Here is a 24,772-nt window from a genome sequence, read left to right on the forward strand (position 1 = left end):
AACGAATCATGGAACACTACATCAAAAACTAATGATGTCCTGTATGGTGACTAACATAATTAAAAAGAAAAAAAAAAAAAAAAAAAGATTGTCTCCTGAGGTAGAAAGCACTCGGCTTGCGTCTAGGTGGCCGGTGTCAGTCGCTGTCACTGCCAGCTCCCCATCACTCCCAGAGTCCAGCAGCGATCACTCTGCTGGTCTCATTACGCAGAGTACAGATTCTTTGGACACTTCTAAAAGAGGCTCATAAATAGCACCTTTGCTCCATAAAGTCCCACACGCATTTATCTAGTAAACAAGTACAAATTTAGCCATTTTAATCAATGTTCTTGCAGACAAGTGAGGATATGTATATGCCTATATACACACATATATATCTTTCAAAATTGAGAATTTACAAATATGATTTGATACATTTGGTCTAGCAATGGGTACACCCACGAAATAAATCTTAAGTATGGATATATTTCCTTTGGAGGTGTTTTTAGTAACTCAGTTCTACTGCATAGTGAGAGATCTGAAGCTTAGATCCGGCGACTTTCGGAAGAGTCCAGTGATAAAAGAGAAAGTGTGCAGCATTCCATGAAGCAAGCACAGCATATTGATGCTGTTCCCTGGAGACACTGATGTGTCTGACTTTTGTGCCTATAAAGTGTGAAGACTGCAGTGAGTCAGTGGGCATTCCCTGCAGCTGTGTGTTTCTGCTGTCTCTGGCAGGTGCTATTACAATCAAAACACGTGGAGAAGCGAAGTTAACAGCAACATTGAATTCTGTGTGTAGTCCAGGCCAATAAGTAGGATCGAGTTCCAGATGGGAGATGCCTGAAATGTCCAGTGTCCATCATGTGGTCTTGCTGGAACCAGGAGTCCATGGGGCTTGGAACACTGTCTTTTCCTGCTCAGTCCCTAGTGCAAGTTAGTCAAGGGGGCCGGAAGGATGAGCTTTCAGTATGATCTTCCTGTAGTTACCACTTCCCTGGAATGGAGACCCCACATTCATACCAGCCCACGTAGTAGTAAGGGGTTCCAAAACCGATGTTGCCGAAGCTGACTGGCTCCTGGCGATACTGGCGGAAGTAGCCTACGAGGGTAAAAGGAGAGGAACAGAAAGAAAATGCATGTGTGATATTGTGATTGATAATAAGAAATCTATATTTGGTCTTCATCCCTGTTCCTGGCACATAGCTCCTAAAACCCTAGGACTTCCTAAGTGATGAGAGTGGTATAGGTATCTTGATATTCCTAACAAACCCCATTAGACCACTCCTGAGTTTATGCTGATGGGAATCCTTTCAGAAAGCATCTATGGATGGGTTAGTCACCAGAGAGACCAGTCATGGGATTAGAGGTGAAAGTCCCACCTCCTGCCCTCTGTGGAGGGGAGAGGGGCTAGAGATTGAGTTCAATCATGAAGGGGCAATATTTTCTTCAATCAGGCCTAGATAATGAAAAACCCAAACACACCAGGTTCTGAAAGTCCTGGGTTGGTGAACACATGCAGATGCTGGCAGGGTGGTGCTCCCAAGGAGGACACTCTGCGTTCTCTCCCCACACTGTGCCTTTGCATCTCTTCCATCCGGCAGCCCCCAAATTGTACACTTTTGTAATAAACTGGTAGGTAGCCTAGTAAGTAAAATGTTTCTCTGAGTCCTGTGAGCCACTCTTGCAAATTACTCAAACCCAAGAAGGGGGCAGTAGGGCCCTCCAATATGTAGCCAATAGGTCACTCAGATGGCCGTCTGGACTTGTGACTGCCACCTGAAGTTGGTCGGGGGAAGGGTGTTCAGTCATATGGGACTGAGCCCTTAACCTGTGTGGTCTGATGCCACCTCTGGGAACACAGTGTCAGAACAGACTTGATTTGTAGTACATCCAGCTGATGTCCAGGAATTGCTATTGGTGTGGGGGAAAATCCCACACTTGGAATTGGTGTCACAACTGTAGTATCAAAAGTGGACAAACCAAGAGAAAAATCCTCATCCTTAGAACCTCTGTTCAGACAGAAGATCTCTGAGGAATTGTTCTTATAACAAATGTTACTTCCAAATAAATACTACCATTTTTATGTGGGTCACAATAACCCCTTGGGTTTATACCAGACATGATTTGAGGGGATAATCCAGTCCCACACGTGTGTGACACAGGTGGAAAAGTGTCCCCTATTTCTCTCTCCCCACAAAAGAAGATCATTTGTAGCTGCTCTCGAGGGAGACTCCCTGCAGGGTGAACAACTTCCAAGACTTAGGACCTCAAGCTTCCAGGTTTAACTCTTGAAGTCTGTGGTAGGTTTTTAGATCTTTCAGGTAAATCTCTCAAGGAAAGAATACAATAGCACTTTTGAGCCATTATACTTTAAAGTAAAAGCGAGGCCCCAGTCTGTTCAAAAAAATTTTTGGCAACTACTCTTTGGCCCTGTTTACTCTTGCCAGATGAAAGGTTGCCTACCATCCTACCAGTGAGCATGCTGGTTAGGCAATACCTCTGCTCAGAATCAAAACCATGACCACAGCAAAATACAAATAATGCCTAGTAACCCTGGGTCAATGCAAGATCCTGAAAAAAGGAAGAAATGTTATATATTTTGTATACTAACTGTGATGGTTAATTCTATGTGCCAACAGGGCTAGGCCATGGTGCTCAGATATTTGGTCAAATATTATTTTAGATATTTCTGTAAAAATAGTGTTAGATGAGATTAACTTTTAAATCATCAGATTTTGAACAAAGTAAGTTATTCTCTATAATGTGGGTGGGCCTCATCCAATCAGTTGAAGGCTCTTATAGGAAAAGATTACACTCCCTGACAAAGTCTGTCAGTACACTGCCTTCAGACACAAACTACAACCTAGACTCTTCCTTGGGCCTCCAGCCTATTGACCTGCTCTGCAGATTTTGGACTTGACTGCCCCTATAATCATATGAGCCAATTCCTTAAGACAGCTCTCTGTCAAACTCTCTCTCTGGTTCTGTTTCCCTGGAAAACTCTGGCTAATACACTTACTTTTCTGTTCTGTATATTTTACTCTATCTTAATTCTTTGAAAATAGGCAATTTGTGTTTACCAGTCAATCGTATTTTTTTTCCAATTTAAAAAAATTGATCTCGTGTTTTGAAATTGCCAGATCACTAAGAGTTGGGTGCATAATGGAAAGAGTGTTGGACTTCATTCAGTTGTTCTGTTTATTTTCTTGTTTTGGCAGTTGAGGGAATTAGTAGCATACTGCAGGTTGTTAAACTTTGAGATTAATATTTTTGTTCTCACCCTGTGATACCATAATGAAATAATTATTACATTACCTCCTGAAGTATATGATAAGCTATGGTTGGTTTGCATGTTTGTTTACCTTTCTTTCTCTGCACCTGTGTTCATGCTGTCCTCTGCCTGGAAGGCTAATCTTTACATGTCTAGGTCTTTATGACTCCGCTCAGACTCTGCTTCTTCTTTCCTGAGAGCCTCAACTAGCCTGCCTTCCCTGAACTCAGTTAGTGATTACAACCTGCACAATTACCTAAAAATAGTTCAACTATGTGATATAACTCCTGTCATTATCTGTACTTTAAGTTGTTCACTCTTAGTTGCCCTTCACATATTTATTTCCTCTTCCCAGTTATGGAGCAGGGAAGAGATTTTTCTGAAGTATGGACAAGGTCTTATATTCCTTTGTACCCCTGCCTCCTAGGTTCACACAAATTCCAGCACATGGTTGGAGTATTTTTTTGGTTCCTTATTTATATGATCCAAAATGCTGTCAACATCCATCATTTTTTAAAATTTTCTTATAGTATGTTTTTATTATTTATTTAAATTTTTAATTTTTTTAAATAAACATATAATGTATTTTAATCCCCGGGGGTACAGGTCTGTGAATAGCCAGGTTTACACACTTCACATGCCCTCCCCAATGTCCATAACCCCACCCCCAACTCCCAACCCCCCTCCCCCAGGAACCCTCTGTTTGTTTTGTGAGATTAAGAGTCACTTATGGTTTGTCTCCCTCCCAGTCCCATCTTGTTTCATTTATTCTTCTCCTACCCCCTTAACCCTCCCATCAACATCCATCTTTAAGTGGTAAGCAAAAAGGAGAGCTATGATGATTTCCTCCTTATATTAGCCCTCCTTTCCTAACCCACAGGGTAGTATAATCAGGACTTTGTTGGAATTACCTTGAATGGTAGGGAGAGCTTCTACATAGGACTGAGGCCCTGTTCTTCCATCAAGATGTGAATCCACAAACTGGCAATGATCTTCACCTCTTCCCCAACTGTCCCCAATGCTGTAGAATGTGTCTGCATGAGGGAATATCATGGGTTAGTGACTGGTCAAAACATAAACACTTTTCTAAGAGTTTGCGCAAGCTTTGGAGACCATTTGAACTGGGTACTTAAACTTGGTGTGTCATACTTTCCATGTTGGAAAAAGAGTAATAATGGCACCAAAGTCAAAGTGTTGTAAGGATTCAGCAAGATCACATACACTAAATACTTAATAAGTCCTCAATAAATGGAAACTATTAATATTATAGGCAGTTTCAGCCTATAAATGGTAGGGCTTTTTACTCCTTGGTTTTAAAAAAGGAATAGATAAAACCACAATAGGAATGTATTATGAAATAATTACAAAAGGCATGAAATCTGTAAAAAACAGAAGAACCTATTTTCACACACAACTAGAAATAGGGTGTGTGTCTGTGGCATAACCTGCTGTCCATGGTCCTGAATCACCGCTGCACAGTAGGGCATTTTTTCTGTCGACCCTGGGACACTGGAGCTGGCTGTGTAATTTCTGCCAGGAATTCTGATGCAGGGGAAGGCAAGTACAATGGTGGGAGAGAAAATAAAGAGCAGAGAGAAACACACAGTAGGTACTGGGAGAGGCATATGCACTGAGAAACTGCCAGAGAGGAAAATGGTAGGGAAGACTTTGTTTTGACATTGTCTTTAAATGATCACCACTAGCAAGAAATGAAAAATCTATAGCAGCCAAGGAAAAGTTTTAAAAACGTAAGTACTAAAAAAATTAAAAGTGTGCAAGTTCAAAAATAAAAACCAGATTTGTGTAGGTAGGGGAATCAAAGCCAGCTGGGTAGAAATGACATTTTGAAATGTTCATACTTCAAGGTGCTTATGGTATTCTTTGTTTCAATTCCCTACCATAATAAAAATAACGTAATTTTTGTTCAGGCATAGAACAAGTAATTCTGAGGTATGTTTAATCATCTACATTTTTTTTCTGCATAAAGGTGTAGCAATGGCAAGGGCAGGAAGGGGGTGGTTTTTCCTTGATATTTCTAGTTTATGCTCTTATCTAGTATTATTGAATACACAGCAAAGAAAACTGGCCTTCACACTTTTAACAGAATTTTGGACCTCATTTCTAAAATGTAGTGGATTTTAAAAAATAATATATTTATAAAGTAATGTATTTAAAAGAAATACAATGAGAGAGCACTTCACACCTACCAGGATGATCATAATGGGGAAAAAAAGAACATGGAAAAGAATAAGTGCTGGCTATGATGTGGAGAAACTGGAACACTCACATATTATTGGTGGACTGTAAAATGTTACAGCCACTTTGGAAAAACAGTTTGGCAGTTCTTCCAAACTTAAACACAGAGTCACCATATGACCCAGCAATTCCACTCCCAGGCATGTGCCCAGGAGAACTGAAAACAGGTATTCAGACGAAAACTCAGACATGAAGGTTCATTAAAGCATTATTCAAAATGCTGCAGAAGCAGAAACGACCAGAAATGTCCATCAATGATGGATGAATAAACAAAATGTGGTCTATCCATATAATGGGGTATTATTCAGTCTTTAGAAGGAATGAGATTCGTTTATATGTTACCATACAGATGAACCTTCAAGACTTCAAGACAAAGGGACAGATACATATTTCCAGTTCTACGAGGAAGCTGGAATAGGCAGATGCATACAGATAGAAAGTAGAATGGAGCTTACCAGGTGCTGGAAGAGGGGAAATGGAGAGACTGTTTAGTGAGTATAAGTTTCCTTTTGGGAAGGTGAAAAAGTTCTGGAAATGGGTAGTGGTGATGGATATTTAGTATTTAGTATCACTGAATTGTGCACTTAAAAATGGTTAAAAATGGTAAATTTTATGTTTATATATTCTACCACAATAAAAATACATACATTAAAAAAATAAAATGTAGTGGATTTAAAATATATATATAAGTGTGTGTGTGTGCGCGCGCAAGCGCGTGTGTGTTTCTGGATGTCAAAGTAAAAACAAGGAACTCCAAAGTAAAGCTTGAAAAATTGATTTGTGTTCAAGCCACAGTGAGATATAATGGGTCCACAGCTCAAATACATTCTGATGCACCTGCTATGTCAAGTTAGTACCTGACAACACACCTTCTCATACTTTCCCATACCTCACCATTCTCAAAGACCTACCTTTCAGATTGTCACTGAGGTAGATCTTATACCGCAGTGAATTACAAAGAACAACTCCCACAAATTTTTTATACCACGTCCGCTTCACGTACTGCCGGCCGTGGCAGTCGGTGTAGCTAGGGTCATGTTTGAAAGCAAATGGGATCCAGATGGGCTCACCACCTTGACAACACAAGACACACTCTGTCAGTCGCGGCATTCCACGATGTGTGTTCTCACACAAAATAGCAGAGAAGTTGACTTATTTATCAGTCCTTCCGCTCTTCTCAGGGCTTTTCCCGCCGCCCCGGTAGGCGCTCTTTCCCTCATTCTGCTTCTTTCTTGGCACTGAAGTACCACAGAGGAGCTTCTTACACCTGAACACATTTAAAGTATTTGAATTTCTACAAGGGATTCTTGAAGTAAGAAAAAGCCCTTCAGCTTCAAGGAAAATAAGATATAATGGCATATTTGATCTTTTGGGATACGCCATCCTACCTGCCCCCTACAGCAGTCCTCCTCATAGACTCTCACTGTTCTCTTCACTCCCAAGAACTGTCTTGAACTTAAGAAATAGAGCGTTCACAGTTTGTTTGAAATATGAAGTAAAATTCTGTTGTATATTTAATGTATTTTGCTACCTTTTCAGCCATTTAAAATATTTAAAGACATTATGTAAATAAAGTTATCTATTTTATAGATATTGGTCACCCCATAACAGTTTCTTTTACATAGATTGGCTGCTATGGTCCTATAAAAAAAATTCCCAGATCATTCTTTTCCCTAGATCAGGATAAAGGGGGCAGGGAAACCAAAGAAGTTGTCAGAAAATCATAAAAATGCAAGAACGGTCTAACATTTCTACTTGTGAGTAATCATAGCAATCTCATTGTCAATATCCAACTTGGTTACTAGAACGTCAAGTTTGTCAAGAAGAGAAACTTACCTGGTGGCCTCACAACAAGCAGAGGATTGTCTGTAAAATGAAAAAAGAAAGTAATGACTTCACTACCCTATTTGATAACCATGCAATTGTTGAAATGTTACTGTGGTGGAGACAGCTAACTTGAAGAGCTCCCTGGAATAAGTACAAATAGAATTTATTCCAGTGGTGCCAATGTTTTCCTTAGTTTTTATTTTCTAAACATTTCCTTTTGAAAAGTATCCTTTTCTAGTTAAACTATCTTGATATTTGTACGGAAGTTGTGGGTCAGTATTGTCAGATTTTGGTTTGGAGTACAACAGAATAATTCAATAATCATCATTTTTAAAAGATGTGTCTGTCTTGAGAAAACAGTTTTGTGGTTTCTTAAAAAGGTAAACATACACCTACTCTATGACCTCTCCATTCCACTCCTAAGTTTTTACCCAAGAGGCATTAAAATGCATGTCGGTGCCAACACTAGTACATGAGCATTCATAGCAGTTTTGTTTGTAATTGTCGAAAAGTAGAATCAGCTCAAATGTCTATTGGCCATGGTCGCCAAACTGTGGAAAGAACCAAGATGCCCTTCAACGGACGAATGGATAAGGAAGATGTGGTCCATATACACTATGGAGTATTATGCCTCCATCAGAAAGGATGAATACCAAACTTTTGTAGCAACATGGACAGGACTGGAAGAGATGATGCTGAGTGAAATTAGTCAAGCAGAGAGAGTCAATTATCATATGGTTTCACTTATTTGTGGAGCATAACAAAAAGCATGGAGGACATGGGGAGTTAGAGAGAAGGGGGTTGGGGTAAATTGGAAGGGGAGGTGAATCATGAGAGACTATGGACTCTGAAAAACAATCTGAGGGGTTTGAAGTGGCGGGGGGGGGGGTGGGAGGTCGGGGTACCAGGTGGTGGGTATTATAGAGGGCACGGATTGCATGGAGCACTGGGTGTGGTGAAAAAATAATGATACTGTTATGCTGAAAATAAATAAATGGAAAAAACTGTCTATGAACAAGTGAATGAGTAAGTTATGGCAAGTGGTTAAGTTATGATGAAATATTGCTAAGTAATTAAAAGAATGAACTATAAATAAGGCAACAATATGAACACAATGGTTTTGCTGAGGGGAAGAAGCCAGACAAAGGGTTCATATTGTATGATTTCATTTATATAAAATTATAGAAAGCACAAACCAATCGAAAGTGACAGACAGCAGATGAGTTATTCCTTGTTAACAGGGGAAAAGATGGGCCCATGGAGGGGGCAGGGGAGCTGGGTTGCACAGCAGCAGTCAGCAGGCTGGGGTGACGCTGATGTTCACTAGTGTGATTGTGGCGATGGCCTGAAGGGGGCAAATATACCTTAAAACACATTGAGTTGTACAGGGTACATATGTGCGTCTTACTGTATACCACTTGCATCTCAATAAAGCTATATGTAAAACATCTCTATGTCTTAGCTAAAGTAATGCCCCTTAGGAAAATATGGCAGCGCCTGGGTGGCAGCGTTGGAGAAACGTCTGACTCTTGGTTTTGGTTCAGGTCATGATCTCAGTGTTGTTAGATCGAGCCCCATGTCGGGGAGTCTGCTTGACTCTCCCTCTCTCCCTCTCCCTTCACCCTTTCCCCCAACTCTCTTTCTGTCTCTAAAAATAAATAAATAAATCCTAAAAAAAATATGGAACTAGTCTTTAAGCAATTCTGTTTTAGAAAAAAAATTCATTTTTATAAAATAACATGGGCCATTCTCCTTTTTTTTTTTGAAAAATTATCACGGAGTAAGATTACTCTTTTAGGGTAAATACCCTGTGAGTTCGAGCACATGCATTGATTCACAGAGCCCTACTACAATCAAGACATAGAACATTTCCATCACCCCAAATCTGCCGTGAGCTGCCCCTTTGCACAGACCATCCTTCACCCCCACAGAAGAGTGACCTACCCTTAGCTATAAGTGTAAACGCTCATTTTGCTCTCCTGCTCTTAAGTTTCAATAGGCTGCTGGAAAAAACCTCAAATGCTCCAGGGTGGAGGGGAACATGTAAACCAACAATAGCACAACAAAACAACATCAAAAGTTGGCCCCATGCTGCAGCCTGTGCTCACGCATGCATCATGCGTTTTCTATGTTTGGCAAGTGCCAAAATTCAATTACTTGATAGTCTTCCTGTTGTTAACCTAACCTCTTATGGCAGGGTTGTGCAAAGTGAAGGAGAAATTTGAACAAACTGACTGAATAAAGTGAAGATGGCCAAAACTAATAATTGTCAAATTTCAAGTAATTGTCAAATGGTGTGCATGAGGATCTCCTGGGAGCTGACGGTAAAAGAGGTCTGCATACAGGGCCCTGGAGTGCCGTCACCCATCCTTTAGGGGTCACAAAGTATAGGGTGGGGGCATGGTGGGGCTATTCTTGGGAGGGAGAGTGGCAGAGAGCTGTCTTTTCCAATTTATACTGCAGTCTCAGAAATTACATTTATATTTCTATTCTCAGATTTGGGGCCAATTTCTTGAAAGCTTCCTAGATTTGAATTATTTTTTTTTCCTATAGACTTTTATTATGTTAATTTTGATAGTCACTAAAGGTCCATTTCCTTTTCAGAAAATGTAGCCGTGAATATAGACACGTTCCCTACTTTAGCAAATTAGCCCTTGAAAATGGTTTTCTTTGACTCTTTCTTAATTACTAATGAGGAACACACTTCTTAAATGAAAAAAAAAAATGAAAACACTCTTGAGGTCCTTTGCCAACATTTCCAATATGAAGCTTACTCTCACAAAAGATTTTATTTTTTTCCACTTAATTGTGAGTCAGTAGATTTCAAAGAATACACACTTAGAAATAACTTCCAATGATCAATATTCTGGGATCAAGCTACATGTGGGAAATAATCTAACTGAATAGAAGCTAGAGCGGATTTAGTGCACAGCTGGTTCAGCCGAACCTCTGAAGGTGGCCTGGCTTAGAGGCAGAGGAACCAGCTCCCAGTGTGGCTTCCTGTGTGGAAAGACTGCCCACCTAGGATCATCACCATGGCCAGCTCAGGGTATACTGCTTCCGATGACCCCAAGATGACCACATCTTACAGAGGGCTGGAGAGCTCTGTACACCAAGCATCCCCCAGTGCAGGGCCATCCTCTGAGTAATACTGCTTCTAAGATTGGAAAGTATTCTAATTAAATCCTCCATATTAGGACCTCTTTGTCTCCTAGTGAAGGAACCATCTTGGAGACCTGACTAATTGGGAGAAGCAAATGACTCTCAGCCCACATGACATTTACGCTTTTCAGCTGTTTGCAATAAAAAAAAAAAATTAGCTCTGCAACTAAACATTTTACAGAGAGATTCAAAATTATCTTTCCCACATGGCTGAAAACTAGATTTTTTTCCCCTTTCTTTGGAATGTGACCTTTTCACTTTCCAGCCAGTTCCTCTTCATTTTGTTGTCCAGCACAAAGAAAACGATGTTTATTTTATAAAGTGATATCCAGTAAGACTCACTAAATAGAAAAGTGAGGACTTCACTTCTTCAGTTTTTATTCTATTGTGGTCACGATTCCAAATTATTTGTCTTTGAGGAAAACGGGGGAAAAATGAGAATGTGAAGTCACAGTTACCTGATTCTGTAACAAATGAGACCGAAGGGCTGATGGGTCCGTAGCCATGTGGATTTTTGGCTTGAACTTTAAAATAATACCTGAAATTATTAAAAAAAAAAAAAACAACAAACAGTTTTTTTGAAAGAGAAGATTGTTTAACTTCTGTGTAATAAGACAGATCCCAAACTACTGAGCACTTACCTCTGTGGCAGGGTTTGTGTGTTATTTCATAACAAATGCATACATTGCTGCTATTCATATTTTTTCTGAACTTTCTCACTTTCCAATAACTCAAAATAATGCAATTCACAGCATTGACCAATGTGGCTGATGGCAGGAGAAGGAGCACAGGGGGAAAATAAGCCATGTAGAGAGCGTATGCTCCTTAGGGCATCAAGACTGTGTGGCCCCACATGGGCTTGCCCCTGGATTGATGCTCCTGCTCCGACCCACCTGAGTTCCACAGCTCAAGAGGGAGAAGCTGGAGCAGCAAGACGCTTACAGCAAAATTCAAAGTTAACCTAATTCTTATCACTGGACTGCCTGTGAAAAAGCGTGTGTTTGACCCAGTAATGATACTCATTGTTGGTGGAAGGTGCCAGCCCGCCCTGAGGTTGGCCTCCTCAGTGGAACGAACGTGATAATGATGTTTTGGGTGCATGACAAGTACCGTGGTTGGCTCTGGAGCTTTAAAAGTCATGGAGTCCTGAGCTTCTGTGCCTCCAGGAAAGAAAAGCAAGTCCAAGAAGAGGAAATGGAAAAGGCTGGGAGAGGTTTTGCTGTCAGATTTATCCTTGTCTTGGAACAGAGAATGTACTCGTTCGCCTAGAGGGAGACTGATAGGCAGAGCGGGTGGGAAGTCCCCAAACATCTTGTTCTGTGCTCCGATGAGCTACAGGACAAAAAGTGATGGTGAAGTAATATTAGAGACCAACAGAGCAGCTGTGACCCCCTATATCCATGGTTAATCTCTGTATTTCCTTTCCCTCTGGGACACCCGACATTCCCTGTGCTCTCCAAGTCCTGAGCTACTTACAGGTGAAGAAGGGGGTAAGAAACCCCTGAAAGGGGAAGCTCTGCCATTGCAGAAATTTCCTGACAAGTCTCTTCCTATGTCAGTCTTGACACACAGGTTCTAAGCGCTAATTAAAATGCACTCTATTTTCAAAAGGTGGATAATTTATTCAAAGAACAAAGGCATACTTCCGTTACACCACTGTCCTGACGCCAAGCCTCCAGAGCTCCTGAGATCACCAAGGGAGCCTCCGGCTTCACGGTTACACAGAAATATTTGACTTTGGGTTTGAATAAACAGAGAGCAAAGAAAGGCTAATTTGGTAAATTTAGTCTTCTTTTCAGGCTTTCAAGAAAGTCATTCACATCTCATTTAGAAGAGAATCCTTTTTAAATTTCATTTTTAAAAAAAGATATGCACAATTAAGAACATATGAGTTTCCAAATCTCAATTCACTCAGTGGTCTGTGTTTTCCCAATTATGCATACTTTTATTCAGTGGTTATGGAGTTATTTAAGACAAAATTCTACAGGCAGTGGGTTTGGCATATGTCAATGATACTGGTTAAACTTTAAAGATACTTTTTCTTTCCTTAAAAAGGGAAATCAAACCCTAAGGAATGACACCTCCTCAGAGGCTACATGAAATATTTCTGCCGAACATTTCTTAAGCCTGAGTGGTCCTGACACCAGTTCTCAAGGTCCACAGAGGGAATCATGGCTCTACGGTTGTGGGGAGGGTACAGGATGCCAAACTGGTCTGATTCCTTCACTGTATCAGTTCTGTCTCCCCACTGAAACCCCAGTGTTCTCATCTACTTTCTCTGTCCCCACAGTTCCTCCAACAAGGCCCGCATGGCCGAATTCCACAGACATATTTCCATTTGAACCTTACAGAATGTATTAAAGCAAATTTAAATCCATGAAGTCGAAAAACACAAAATTATGGGGGAAAAGTAAGATTCCTGTTTCCCAAACCATATTAAACTCCTTCTAGAAAAAAAAAATCCATCTCATATTCTGAACAATCTCTGCCTCACCCAGGTAACAAGAGAAACCCATGCCTTGCCTTCTTACATAAGTTCTTGACACCTTCTCCTGAATAAGCCCCCACAGTCAGAATCCTTGTGCTTTGAAGGATGGATGAATTACGCAGATTCCAGAGAGTGGTCTGGGACTGAGTTGGGTAAACAAGGCAGGCAATCCCCAGACTGAGTTATAAAGAACCAAAGCTGGTGTCTTACATTCCGGCCCATCTTGAGGGGACTGGCTTCTTGTGTCTCCTACAGGGACGCGATGGTGGTGGGTTCCTGAGAAGCCCCGAGGATAGTGCTAAAAACGGGGACACAATAAGGGTCCTTACATCAAGCTGTTTATAAGGGTTTTGAGGAAATCTGTGTACAAGAGCCACATGTTCTCTATGCCCCTGCCCAGCGCCCTCCATCAGGAGAAAGAATAATTGAGCAGGCATCCCAGAGAGAAGGCTACAGTAGCAGCTACTGTTCCCAGCCCTTCTATCACGGCGCTGAATGTGGGTAGAGGGTAAGAGAGAAGCCACAAGGGACTCCCAAGGCCCTCTGGGACCAGCCTCTCCAGCCTCCCCTCCTCCTGCTCCCATCACCCTGGCCTCCTTACCCTTCCAGAACATACCATGCTGTTCAACATGCTTTCCACCTAAAATAACCTGGCCTCACCCCACCTGGCTTTTCCATGTTCAGCACTGCTTATCTATTTCCCCAGGAAAACTCACCACTACCCACCCCCTCCCCCACAAGCTCAGGAAGAAAGTCTCCTTCAGGATACTGATTAGTCAACGTTTCTAATTATGCTGCTGCTAAACAATCTGTCTCTGCCAAACTGTGAGCTCCGTGAGGACAGTTCCTCTGCACTTTAGAGCCCACCTCCCTGACCCTACTGCCTCCTTCTACCCTCACCCGCTTCCTGCCCCCAATGCCATTCCACCCTTGGTGCATAACCTGTGTCTGGTGCCGAGCAAACACCTAGTACGAATAGAAGGAATCGTGGGCACTCCTTCATACCAGTTGAAAGAACAAATAAGCCTTTATCTTCCATAACCATCTCCTGACATTCTAAACTCAAGATCAGCCTGGCAGCAAAAGTTAGAGAAAGAACATTGACCAGAGGGGTAGGGGGGTCAGGAGATGGGGATTCAAATTCCACCACAAGAAGCTATGCAGAAAAACCCCTCCGGTACCTCTTTCAGTTTTGGGATGCTGAGGCTGTGCTGGGGAAGCACCCTCACTCTGTACACAATAAGGAGAATTGAGCGTTGACTCCACTGTCTTAAATGTGTTCTTTGCTTGCTTTAATTAATCCATTTTCTCTCACTATTAGGGAAAAAATAAAGTCCTTTCTCAGGTTCCAGTTTTGCTCCTTGCTTTTTATTTGCCAAATCCACAAATCGATGATAGTTTATGAACTAAGTTTAGCTCAGAGAAGCCCACGGCACCCCCAGTACCCTGAGGAAAGTTCTCTGCTAGTTCAGCAGAGTCTCAGTACCCATGGCTATTAATTAGTTTCTAACCCCTTTGGCACATTTCTGTTTAAGGAGAGTATTTTTTTTTCAACTTTTTCCATATTCCTCTAACTATACAGGATATGAGAGATCTTAGACCCACAGATACATCATTTAGAGCTCTTTGCCCCTTAACTATGGGGCTTAATGTGACCCTGGGGTGCTGGACTCATTTGCATGGGCTTGAGAGAAGCAACCATTAAATATTCAAGAATCCTGCAGGCCCACTGGAAGGCTGGAATTGGCCACGGTGGGAGTGCTCACACTAGAGAAAATAGTAAGCTCCATAAACCAGGGACTTTTTCTTCTCCAGAGAGCTGGTTTACATGCACACCATGCTTGATCCTCATGTGCTTGGTGCTTTGCCCATTTTAACCGACCAGGAAAGCTTTCCTGATGATCATTAATATCAAAACCAGATAGTGTGAAAGAGGAAATGCATGCTCACTCTGTTTGTGACCCTGGGAACAAGTTTTGTAGATTTCACACTGAGTGCCACAAACTCTGGCTCCCAGAGGGGCCTCTGGCCAGCCAGCCACTGCCCAGTCTAGGAAGGCATGTGTGTAACCTTATTAATGTGCAACATTCATCTTTCTAAATGGTCTGAACTTCCACATCACAGAGTCTGAGTACAGTTAACTAATATGTTCAGCAATGGCTGCCTCATTAATGCTACATATGAAGGCTGTGCTCTCTAATGTCACCACCTGGGTGCCTGCACATGGATCTGAGTCCCTTTCAGCACACAGAACAACCTTTGTTTCCCCAACAGTAGGTAGTGTTTAGTCTCTGGAAAATTGGTAACAAAATATAAACACAAAAGTCTAACAACTCTAATAGATGCAGTAATTTCTTCTAAGAGAAATATAATGACATATGGTGGGTAATTCCTTGAAGTAAACAGAGACTACAAAAGAAATCATAAAACCTTTCATCAACCTTTTCATTTCTAACCTGAGGATACCTGTGACCATGCACACAGGTCTTTCTCTCTCTCTTTCTTTAATGACTGACACATCATACCTTGTGTTTGGCTTCAGGTTCTCAATGGGCAAATGAGTTACTGAGGAAGCTTGAGTGGACCACTTGTTCCTAATGAAGTCTTCATAGGATGCACTGTAAACCAGGTAACCTGCAGATGGAGATACAGAAGGATCCACTGAGCATCAAGGAACCACATCACCCCAGAGGCGTGTCTGACGGAGGGGGATGCAGAGGAGGCCATGGCACAGAGGCATTGCCGTCTGAGGGTAAAGTTCAAGAATGGGAGCAACCTCCATGTTGTGTCTGGATCGGTATAATGGAAACTTCTGATGAATTCAGATGTGGATAATAAAATTAAACACACTTCTTGACAACTGCTCGTTCCCTACTTCTCTTTATCTCCCACATGTCCCGGCCGCCTTCATTTCCTCAGAACTAATCACCTCAACTGACCTTGACAGCACAGAGAAAAAGACAGTGGAAGAAAAGCAGCGACCTCCACGGAAATATTTGAGAATTTCTTGTCAGAGATGTATACAATTGTCCTTACACGAAATGACAAAACTCTTGATAGCAAATGTTGTGTGTTTGTGTATGCACAAACGTGCACTAGCATGTGTATGTGGGACTAAAAAACTCCAGATCTGCAGTGGTCTCCTCACCCAGTTGGTGAAGGCTCTCCCTTGATTGCTAGCTGTTGAATATCTGTGCCTGCCCTTGACCTTGATGTCTAGTGACAGAAGTCAGGCAGCGCCTTCTGCCTTCTCTGCTATGAATGGACCCCAGCGGGCCCTGATATCTGCCCAGCCTTCAAGGAGACCTCGGAAGGCCAAGTGAAGTCATGGCTCAGCGCATCCTCTACAGTCTCCCATGTTATACACAAAGGAAGAAAACATCCATCAGGAATTTCCCATGTGTCAAACATTCCAAACACATTCAACCAAGTTTTATTTTGATTAATTCTCCTATTCCTAGTATGTTGACATCTCTATCCCCATTTTGACACAAGAGAAAACTGAGTCTTACAGAGCCATTAAAGCATGATATGAAACTGAAGAAGCATGAAACGGAAATATTCAGTGCCCTTGAGTCATGCAGGTTTTTACTTTTCATTCTAAAATAAAGGGGAAGACATTACAAGGTGGCACAACTAGACTGCTTTTTGTTTTGTTGTTTTTTCAGTGATCCAAGATTCATTGTTTATGCACCACACCCAGTGCTCCATGCAATACGTGCCTCCTTAATACCCACCACCAGACTGCTTTCAATGCCTCCCTCTGGTGCACAGTGAAATGGGTCAGGTATGGGGTGTGGATTGGGTGGTCTAGCCAGCTGGCTACTGTAATATCCAAGGGACAGATGGTAACAACTAAGGTTAACTTGGAAGTTAATGGAGAGAAATGTATGGGTTCATGAGAAACGTGGAAGGTAAAACTGATCGGATTCAGTGATGAATTGAATATGGTGGGGGAAATTAAGAAGATTTGAAGACAATCCCATGCTTACAGAAAAAGGGTGAAGAATAGGGTCATTCTCTGAGATAGGAAACTCAGATGAGTAGGTTTGGGAATCAGAAGGATCATGAGTTTGATTTGGGATATGCTGTCTGAGATGCTTTGGAGACATTCTAGTGATGATATCAAGTGCCCATTTGGTTTGTGTTTGAAGCTCGGAGGAGAGATAGGCTTAGCCTTGAGCTATAAACCAAGGACTCATCTCCAGGATGAATTAAAACTATGTTCCTGGGTAAGATCCTGGAGAGAGAAGAGATGGAGCAAAAAGGAAAGAGGAGTTGAGACCATGCCCTGAGAAGTACCAACACTTGATTCTGGGGCATTAAATGTCTGTCTCACAGATAAGCCTATGAGAATGACTCAGAGATTGAAAGAAACAGGTCACAAGTTTAGGGGGAGGAAAATGTTAACAGCATCGAATGCATCTATGAGGGAAGCTACTTTATTTAACAACCTGTGGCTGCTGATTACTTTTCACAAGAGTCATTCTGGTGACATAAAGAGAGTGGATTAGAGGCACACAGCTAACCAACGGGCATATCAGAAACAGGTGCACTGGGCTCCGTAGCCCTTTCCACACTGTTCCCTGGAGTTCATTCTTCTCTTCTTTCAACACATATTGTGTGAGAACTCATGAAGGGCTGCTGCTCCCTCCACAGGGTTTCCTCCTCTGCTAACAGTGATATCAAGCCATGTGTGCTTCCCGTGATGCTGTAGGTAACAATGGCTGGTGCTATGTTTGGTCTGTTGTTCTACCTGCACCTAGCAGGGCTGTCGTGACTGAAATGTTCCATGGTCATCAATTTAGCAGGCACAGCTTTAAACTGGGAATGCCCAAGTCCCCAGAAATACCTCCTCTGTATTATTTATACTAGGGACATGAGTACCTGTGATAGGAGTACTAAGGTTTGGTTTCGGATGAGGTGTAGGGTACATGATGATGTGATGAAACCGAAATCTCCAGGGAGCTTTGTACTCTATGGGATTCGTATTAACAAGAGAACGTGGTTCAGAAAGACACCCTCTATAGGAGAATACAGGAGCCGCATCTGAATTAAGTCCAGCGGCAGAATCTTGGTCCCAGGGTTGACTCTTCCACAGGACAGTGCACATTAAGAAGTCTTTCAGGGCCTGTGCTGCAGGGTCTGACCTTTCAAGTGGCTATGTGGACTCTGTGACCATTTGTGGGATTACAGAATGTTAGAGATGGAATCATATTTTGCATAGGAAGGAACCAAAGTCCAGAGAGATGAAGCAGCTAGTTCAAGGTCATACAAACCAATGTGGGACTAAGATTCAGGACTTTTGACTTCCACCTGGTATTCTTCACTACTTCACAAGGCTTCCCTTGTGGCCTGTATGTCATCCTTTTGAAAGGAGGCATTTGCCTTCATCCATCCAGTCCACCCATCCATCCACCCACCCACCCATCCATCCACTTATCCATCACCCATTCATCCCGTATAGTCTGTATTTTCCACCTACAGTCAATGAGAACTCTGAGCATCTGCCTTGGACACACCTGTTACTACATCTCCTGGGGTGGCTTTGTCCCAGTCCACAATGACAAATGAGTGGCAGCCTTCCATGGCGACCACAGTGATGTTGCGGGGGGGATGCTGCGGAGGCAGGTCATTCTTCCTCATGTCATTTGGAATGATTTCATCCAGGCTATCCACTTGGAAGTGATCCAGAGCATCAGTCAGAGAACATGGGGCTGATGGGTCTTTACTTAGGTATGTCACATAAGGAGCTGGAAAAGAAAAGAGATACCCAACTGTATTGTTGAAAACTTTCTCTAGAGGCAGAAACAGAATGTCTGCTGGATGGACCAGACCCACCATCCAGTCTTTCCCTGTTAGACAGAGGCTCCAGCACCATTATCCCCTCAGCCCTGATGATAAACTCATAAACACATCCTTAGTTCTCCTCAGTGGATCCACACATTCACATCTTCCAATCCCGAAGTTTCAGAAGATTGGTCTCCCCGTCAATATCAACGACTGGGTCTTCAAAGTAATTTTGAAGGACCCCTAAACTATAAATGAATGTCATATAAGTCTGCAGCATTCCACCATTTGTATGCCCAGATGTTTGGGAAGGTATGAATCAGGCCCAGCTGACACTTAACTAGAGCTCTCTTGGCACTGTTCACCTCCTAGACTGTGCTGGAACCAGGAAAAAAAAATACCCTGATGAGGACGTGCACCTTCTAGCCTCGAGTCATGGTGGTCTTCCCTAGAGCTTCAGAGATACCCAGATCATCCAGGATATTTGCACAAGGCCAGGCCTGAATAGCCTTTACAACATTACTGCTAAGTACAATACAGCTACTCACATCTATTGACAGGTTCATGGTTTTCTACACACATTATCTCAGTGGATACAAGGGCCCTGGGAATAAAGCAGGACATGGACAGATATTCCATCTTCCAGGTGAGCCAACTCATGCTGAGAGGGCCCACAAAGCGAGGCTCAAACAAGGCTCTACCTCCAGCCCACACTTCTTTATTATCAATGCTCTGTAAGAAGCAGAAATGTCAAGGAGTTGGAGCTGGGGCTTCATATATGCAAAACTCTGAAGTCTTTTCAAGTAACAATTTCTAATACTTTCTAAATGTCCCACTGCATCTTTTGGTATAGGTTCTCATTCTTGGTGGCCACTGAGACTAAAAGCAATTTTTAGACCCTCTAATATCCAGTAATTTATATAAAATTAGACCTTGAGAGCTTGTTGATGGATCTAATCAGGTAGTTCTGGGGAGTAATGTACTATGCTTTGAAGAGTTTACAAACATTAAAAAAAAAAAAAAATAGCCGGACAATAGTAAGCCTCTCAGTCTTGAGAAGAGTTCTGTGGAACAACAAACAATAGTGCTGAAAGCATTTTCATTTCTGTTCTGGAGCCACAGAGAGGACGGACCAGAACATTCAGCAAATTCAGTCTGCTTAATGCCAGGGGCCAGCATTAGTGCTTGCCTCAGGAATGCTACCTCAAATTAATATTCTTGTTCTTCAAGCACATGAGATTAAGACACTCAAGACTACATCTTGGCTGGCAAGCACTTTTCTCTGCTTATGGCAGAACATTTGTTTTGGAAACAGAAAAGTGTGATATTAGTTTAAGCTGTTGCCTGTCTCCACTTGGTAATATTTTTTTCCGCTTTGTAATGTACTAATCTAACTGTCTCGTTAGTGAAGTTCATTAAGGGCATGGGAAAAGAAGACTCCCAAAGGGAGTGAAGCACAGTGTAGCGAAATAGAATTTCTTCTTGAAATTGTTTAATAACTGAGAAGGAAGAGTCAAGTAAACATCTAGATTCCTAGTCCCCAAGGCTAACGAAAATTAGGAAACAACAGAAGAAAAGCCGCTTTGGCTCTATGGTACCTTAAGATGTACGAGTAGCTCAACTCAGTAAGCTGCTCATCTTTGAGGGAGAACTTAACAATGTATAGGTGAGTCTCAGTGGAAGCCCCAACTTGGAAAAGTTGCTAGAACACAAACAGTCATGTTCTCTGCTCCTGAAGATGTTTACAAGTATTCTTACCCTTGGTCTACACGAGGCAGACTCTTGAAGCTCTACTTGATTGGATATACCAGATGTTCTCCTGCCAACCCCATTCCCATGAATCCTGCAGAAAACAAGCTAATATGCCTTCCAGCAGGACTGACTCACGGAGTCACCCTGAATGGAAACTTCACTCTGGGAAAGCTTCTGCTCCAAATGTGCTGCCTTGGCCAAGTCAAGAAATTGGTTATGCTCTTCCTCAAAGAAAAAAGTTAAAACCCATGTTTCTCTGACAAAGGAAATTCTATTTACCAACAAATCGTTTCTTTCCAGCCAAATCGAACTCTTCTCCAGGAAAGGAGCTAATGGAGCCTTCTGGTGAGATGATCTCGGGCACCGCAGCCGTGGTGGAGGGCCTGGTGGTGGTCGGTGGCCTTGAGGTCTCAAATTCATAATCTGAAATGATATAAAGGCTTTGTAATTGGGCTCCTCCAGAAAAGGGGCATACCTTCTCGAAATTCAACTCAAGATTAAAGCACACATGTACCCACCCCTCCAAAATAAATGCTATGCCTGAACCTAATTTGTTCCCAATGAAAAAGTATCCCTCCTACTTCAATCCCCTCAGAGAAGCAGCTACAGATAAAAGAAGGGAAGAGGGAAAGGAAACACATACGAGCAGAAAAATGAGGCTTTATACTCAGAGCTGGACAGAACCTTAGAATTCATCCAGTTTAGCACGCTCCTGCTACTGGCCCCCGGACATTCTGTATCTAAATATTTTTCTCTTTTAGAGCCATGAAAGAGTCACATCAGAAAATAAACTTGATTTTTTAAAAAAATTTACCTTCTGGGTATGGGCTTCTTTCCTGGGGACTGGGTGCAATGAATCCTATTAAAAAACTAATCCTTTAACATTTAAAAAAGAAAACTCTGCTCCCTTTCAACCACTCAAAAATAAAAAGAAAGTAAGCATGGAGCTTAATGTTTTCAGAGATGCTAAGAAACTCTTCTTTTTCTCCTGACATCTGTTGTTTTTCTTTTAAGTCAGTTTTTTCTTAAACTGTGGGATGAAACCATTTTCAAGCTTTACGATGACTGCATCAAAGGTGACATTATTCTCACATCAGGGTTTGGGGGCCCCTGGAGTTACAGGTAATGGCAGACAAGGAAGCACAAAAGTGAGAATATCCTGAGTATCAAAGGCCAGCCCTGCCATGCAGACAAAATGCCCACAGGAAAATTGCAGAGACAATTTATAAAACAGACAGAACCATCACAGGGCCACAGGGTCATACGCAGACTAACTGCACTGGCTCCAGATTCTACCCAAAGCATATTACATTCTCAGTCTTATAAGCTTATACCTGCTTGAAAAGATTTTGTGATTAAAAAAAAAAAAACAAAACCTGCATAGCACTGCATTTCTCTTTCTTTTTCTCTTTCTTTCTTTCTTCCTTCCTTCCTTCCTTCTTTCTTTCTTTTCCTTCCTTCTTTCCTTCCTTCCTGTTCCTTTTTAGAAAGCGAGAGAGCGCAGGCATGCACATGAGCAGGGGGTGGGTGGAGGGGGAGGGGCAGAGGAAGGGAGAGAAACTCAAGCAGGCTCCATGCCCGGTGTGGAGCTCCAGGCAGGGCTTGATGGTTCCAACACTGAGATCATGACCTGAGCCCAAATCAAGAGTCAGATGCTCAGCTGAATGAGCCGCCCAGGCGCCCCCATAGCACTGCGTTTTTTAAACACTATTAGGAAAGGAGAGGAAAGAACAGTGAGAGGAGCAGACAGAGGAAGCGGAGTCATGGGGTAAACCAAGTCAGGTCACACGGGGTGGTGGAAGTACAGGCCCAGACCCGCAGCTCCGGAGCTCCAGGGGGCAGGGAGAGAACAGGGACAAAGGTGCTCGCGTGGAGGCTTCATTCGCATATGAAACTCACAGTTTTCCTTTGGATCAAATAGCACTGGGGGCTAACTTGGAAGCTAGGGTACAACCGCCTTCCCTGAGCATTACCATGCAGCCCAGAGTTCTGAGAGACACTTGGAAAACTGAGATCATCCACGTAGTAATTAAAGTGAGAGAAACTGTCCGCATCCAAACTGTAAAAATCAGTGGGTACCTTCGTCATAGATAACGTATGCCTCTTCTGTGGGCAATGCGGTGTCAGTCTCCAGTCCTGAGAATTCATCTAGTGAAGAAAAAAGGGAGAAAGGTTTCCTCTCAGTGGCTGGGAGCCGTGCCCCCGGCAGAGCGTCCAGTCCCCACCATCCTTCCACAGGGGTCAGTGGCCAGGCCAGAGTCGCCCAGCTTTCTCAGAACGGAGAGCATTAGAACCCAGACAGGAAAACCAGACTGCCTTTCCTTTACATTCAGGGGCGGGAACCCTGAATGCCCCCTGGCGATCGGAGGAAAGCCACCCACTAGCACACCCACTTTCTGGCACAAAGCACCTTCTGACCTCCCTACCACACACAGTGCTCACTCACCCGCCTGCCCAGGGAGCTCTCAGGAGGCCGTGAGAAGGGCCCCAGGCCAGCAGTCACAGGCCTGAGAACACACATTCTCAGAAAGCAGTGGGGTGGGAAACTGCTGCTGGGGGGGGCATCCCTCCACCTGCGAGCTCCCTTGTTTATTAGGTCTTCATATTCCTTACCCCCTCAATCTTGCCACAATCACATATTCTGGAAGCAGGTTGATTTCCTGCCTCTCCCATATTCTATGTTGGCAAACCACACCAATGTGAATTACCTGTGCCTCACTGCTTCCCTTCTAACCCCCCACCCTCTCTGGTAGGAAGCCCGCAGCCCAGGGCCTATGAGATGCTCTAGCACCTGCTTTGCCATTTAGGTGGGGACCCTCGGTGTGTTCTGATGGGGCCAATGGATGTCAGCAGGACAGAAGTTGTAAATTACTATCCACCCTTCAGGGCTCAGGACTGTCATTTCAAGAACAGTGATTAAGACATATTTTTCGGGACAGCTGGGTGGCTCAGTGGGTTAAAGCCTCTGTCTTCGGCTCAGGTCATGATCTCAGGGTTCTGGGATTGAGCCCTGCATTGGGCTCTCTGCTTGATGGGGAGCCTGCTTCCCCTTCTCTCTCTACCTGCCTCTCTGCCTACTTATGATCTCTCTCTATCAAATAAATAAACAAAATCTTTATTTTAAAAAAAAGCATAATTTTTCCTAGGTTAGCCCAACGTCAGTACTCGTGGATCCAAGAGGAATCACTTCTGGGGTGGTTCAAATCGGTTTTCAAGTTCACACCACCCGGTTTGGGGCTATTTGGCCATTGCTTCCTTGGGTGCCATTTTCTTTCCCTTGTCAATTGAACTTTTAAGAACATGGTCTTCTTTTTCTTCATTCTTGGTTCACATTCATTTCTTTTTATTTTTAGCCAGATCAAAAATGAATAAATTGTATAACTTTGCAACCCAAAAGCAAAGAAGAAAAGGGAAAAGGATAGCATTTCTTTGCTGGATTCTCACTGTGGAGTGTAATTCTTGTACTGGAACACTGCAGTGCACGCAGCAGGCCACAGAAATCATGCCTTTTACCTATAGACTGGGATCACTTCTTGAATGAGTGTCTTTTAAGTCTTCTGGCAAAAGTAAACATTCTACTGAGTGATTTAGTGCTCTTTTTTTTTTTTTTTACTTAAGCTCAAATAAAGTCAGGCATAATTTTCCTAAAATAGCACCATCTTGGCTCCAAGTAAAAGTAAATTCCAGATGGAAGAAAGTGGTTTTTTTTTTTTTTTTTTAAATTGACCCTCAGAATTTGTCCCACCTGATTGCCATTTTGAAGCATTGGGAACTACATAAAATTAGATACTTTATATATCAACTCAGCATCATTGTCAAAAGCTTCCAGCTTTTCACATGAAAGAGCCACAGCTGGCAGGCACCAACATAGTAGTATGGTTCATTCTCTGAGTGGTTTGCCCAAATGGTTATGAAAAAAATTGAGTGCAAGCTATCACCAAAGAACTAGGGTCTTGGCTCCAGAGATATTTAACAAAACTATAAAAAAAATTCTGAGTAGAAGTTTAAAGAAAAGGTAAGATAGCCCTTTGAAAACCAAGGATATTCGTAAATCATAAAGTTTGTCCAGCTCAAGTGAATTTTCAATTATTCTCCTTGTATTTTCTGTTTTCAGAGTGAGCTGTGAGTGAGTGGACTCATTTTCCATAATGACTGATGTTTTTCTTTAATGGCCCAAGATCATGTTACAAATTATTGAAGATGTTCAATTTCCACACATTTCCACACATGCATGATAGCATCTG

At 42.5% G+C, this 24,772-nt stretch overlaps 1 protein-coding gene across 5 annotated transcripts in view; it reads right to left on the minus strand.

Annotated features, from left to right (window-relative positions):
- Positions 1-291: 291 nt before the first annotated feature.
- The window catches only part of FNDC1 (fibronectin type III domain containing 1), a 113,574-nt gene continuing 89,093 nt past the window's right edge, over positions 292-24,772 (minus strand). For all 5 annotated transcript variants that reach the window (XM_032338582.1, XM_032338580.1, XM_032338579.1 and 2 more), the window contains 9 exons: positions 22,608-22,676; positions 20,808-20,951; positions 18,509-18,739; positions 15,512-15,620; positions 10,957-11,036; positions 7,346-7,375; positions 6,421-6,582; positions 4,165-4,287; positions 292-1,081 (listed from right to left, as the gene is read on the minus strand). In XM_032338582.1, the coding sequence (XP_032194473.1) occupies positions 966-1,081; positions 4,165-4,287; positions 6,421-6,582; positions 7,346-7,375; positions 10,957-11,036; positions 15,512-15,620; positions 18,509-18,739; positions 20,808-20,951; positions 22,608-22,676 (1,064 nt within the window). In that variant the 3' untranslated portion in view covers positions 292-965. The remainder of the gene's footprint in view (positions 1,082-4,164; positions 4,288-6,420; positions 6,583-7,345; positions 7,376-10,956; positions 11,037-15,511; positions 15,621-18,508; positions 18,740-20,807; positions 20,952-22,607; positions 22,677-24,772) is intronic.

The sequence above is a fragment of the Mustela erminea genome, chromosome 4 (genome assembly GCF_009829155.1).
Source record: "Mustela erminea isolate mMusErm1 chromosome 4, mMusErm1.Pri, whole genome shotgun sequence".
NCBI lineage: Eukaryota > Metazoa > Chordata > Mammalia > Carnivora > Mustelidae > Mustela > Mustela erminea.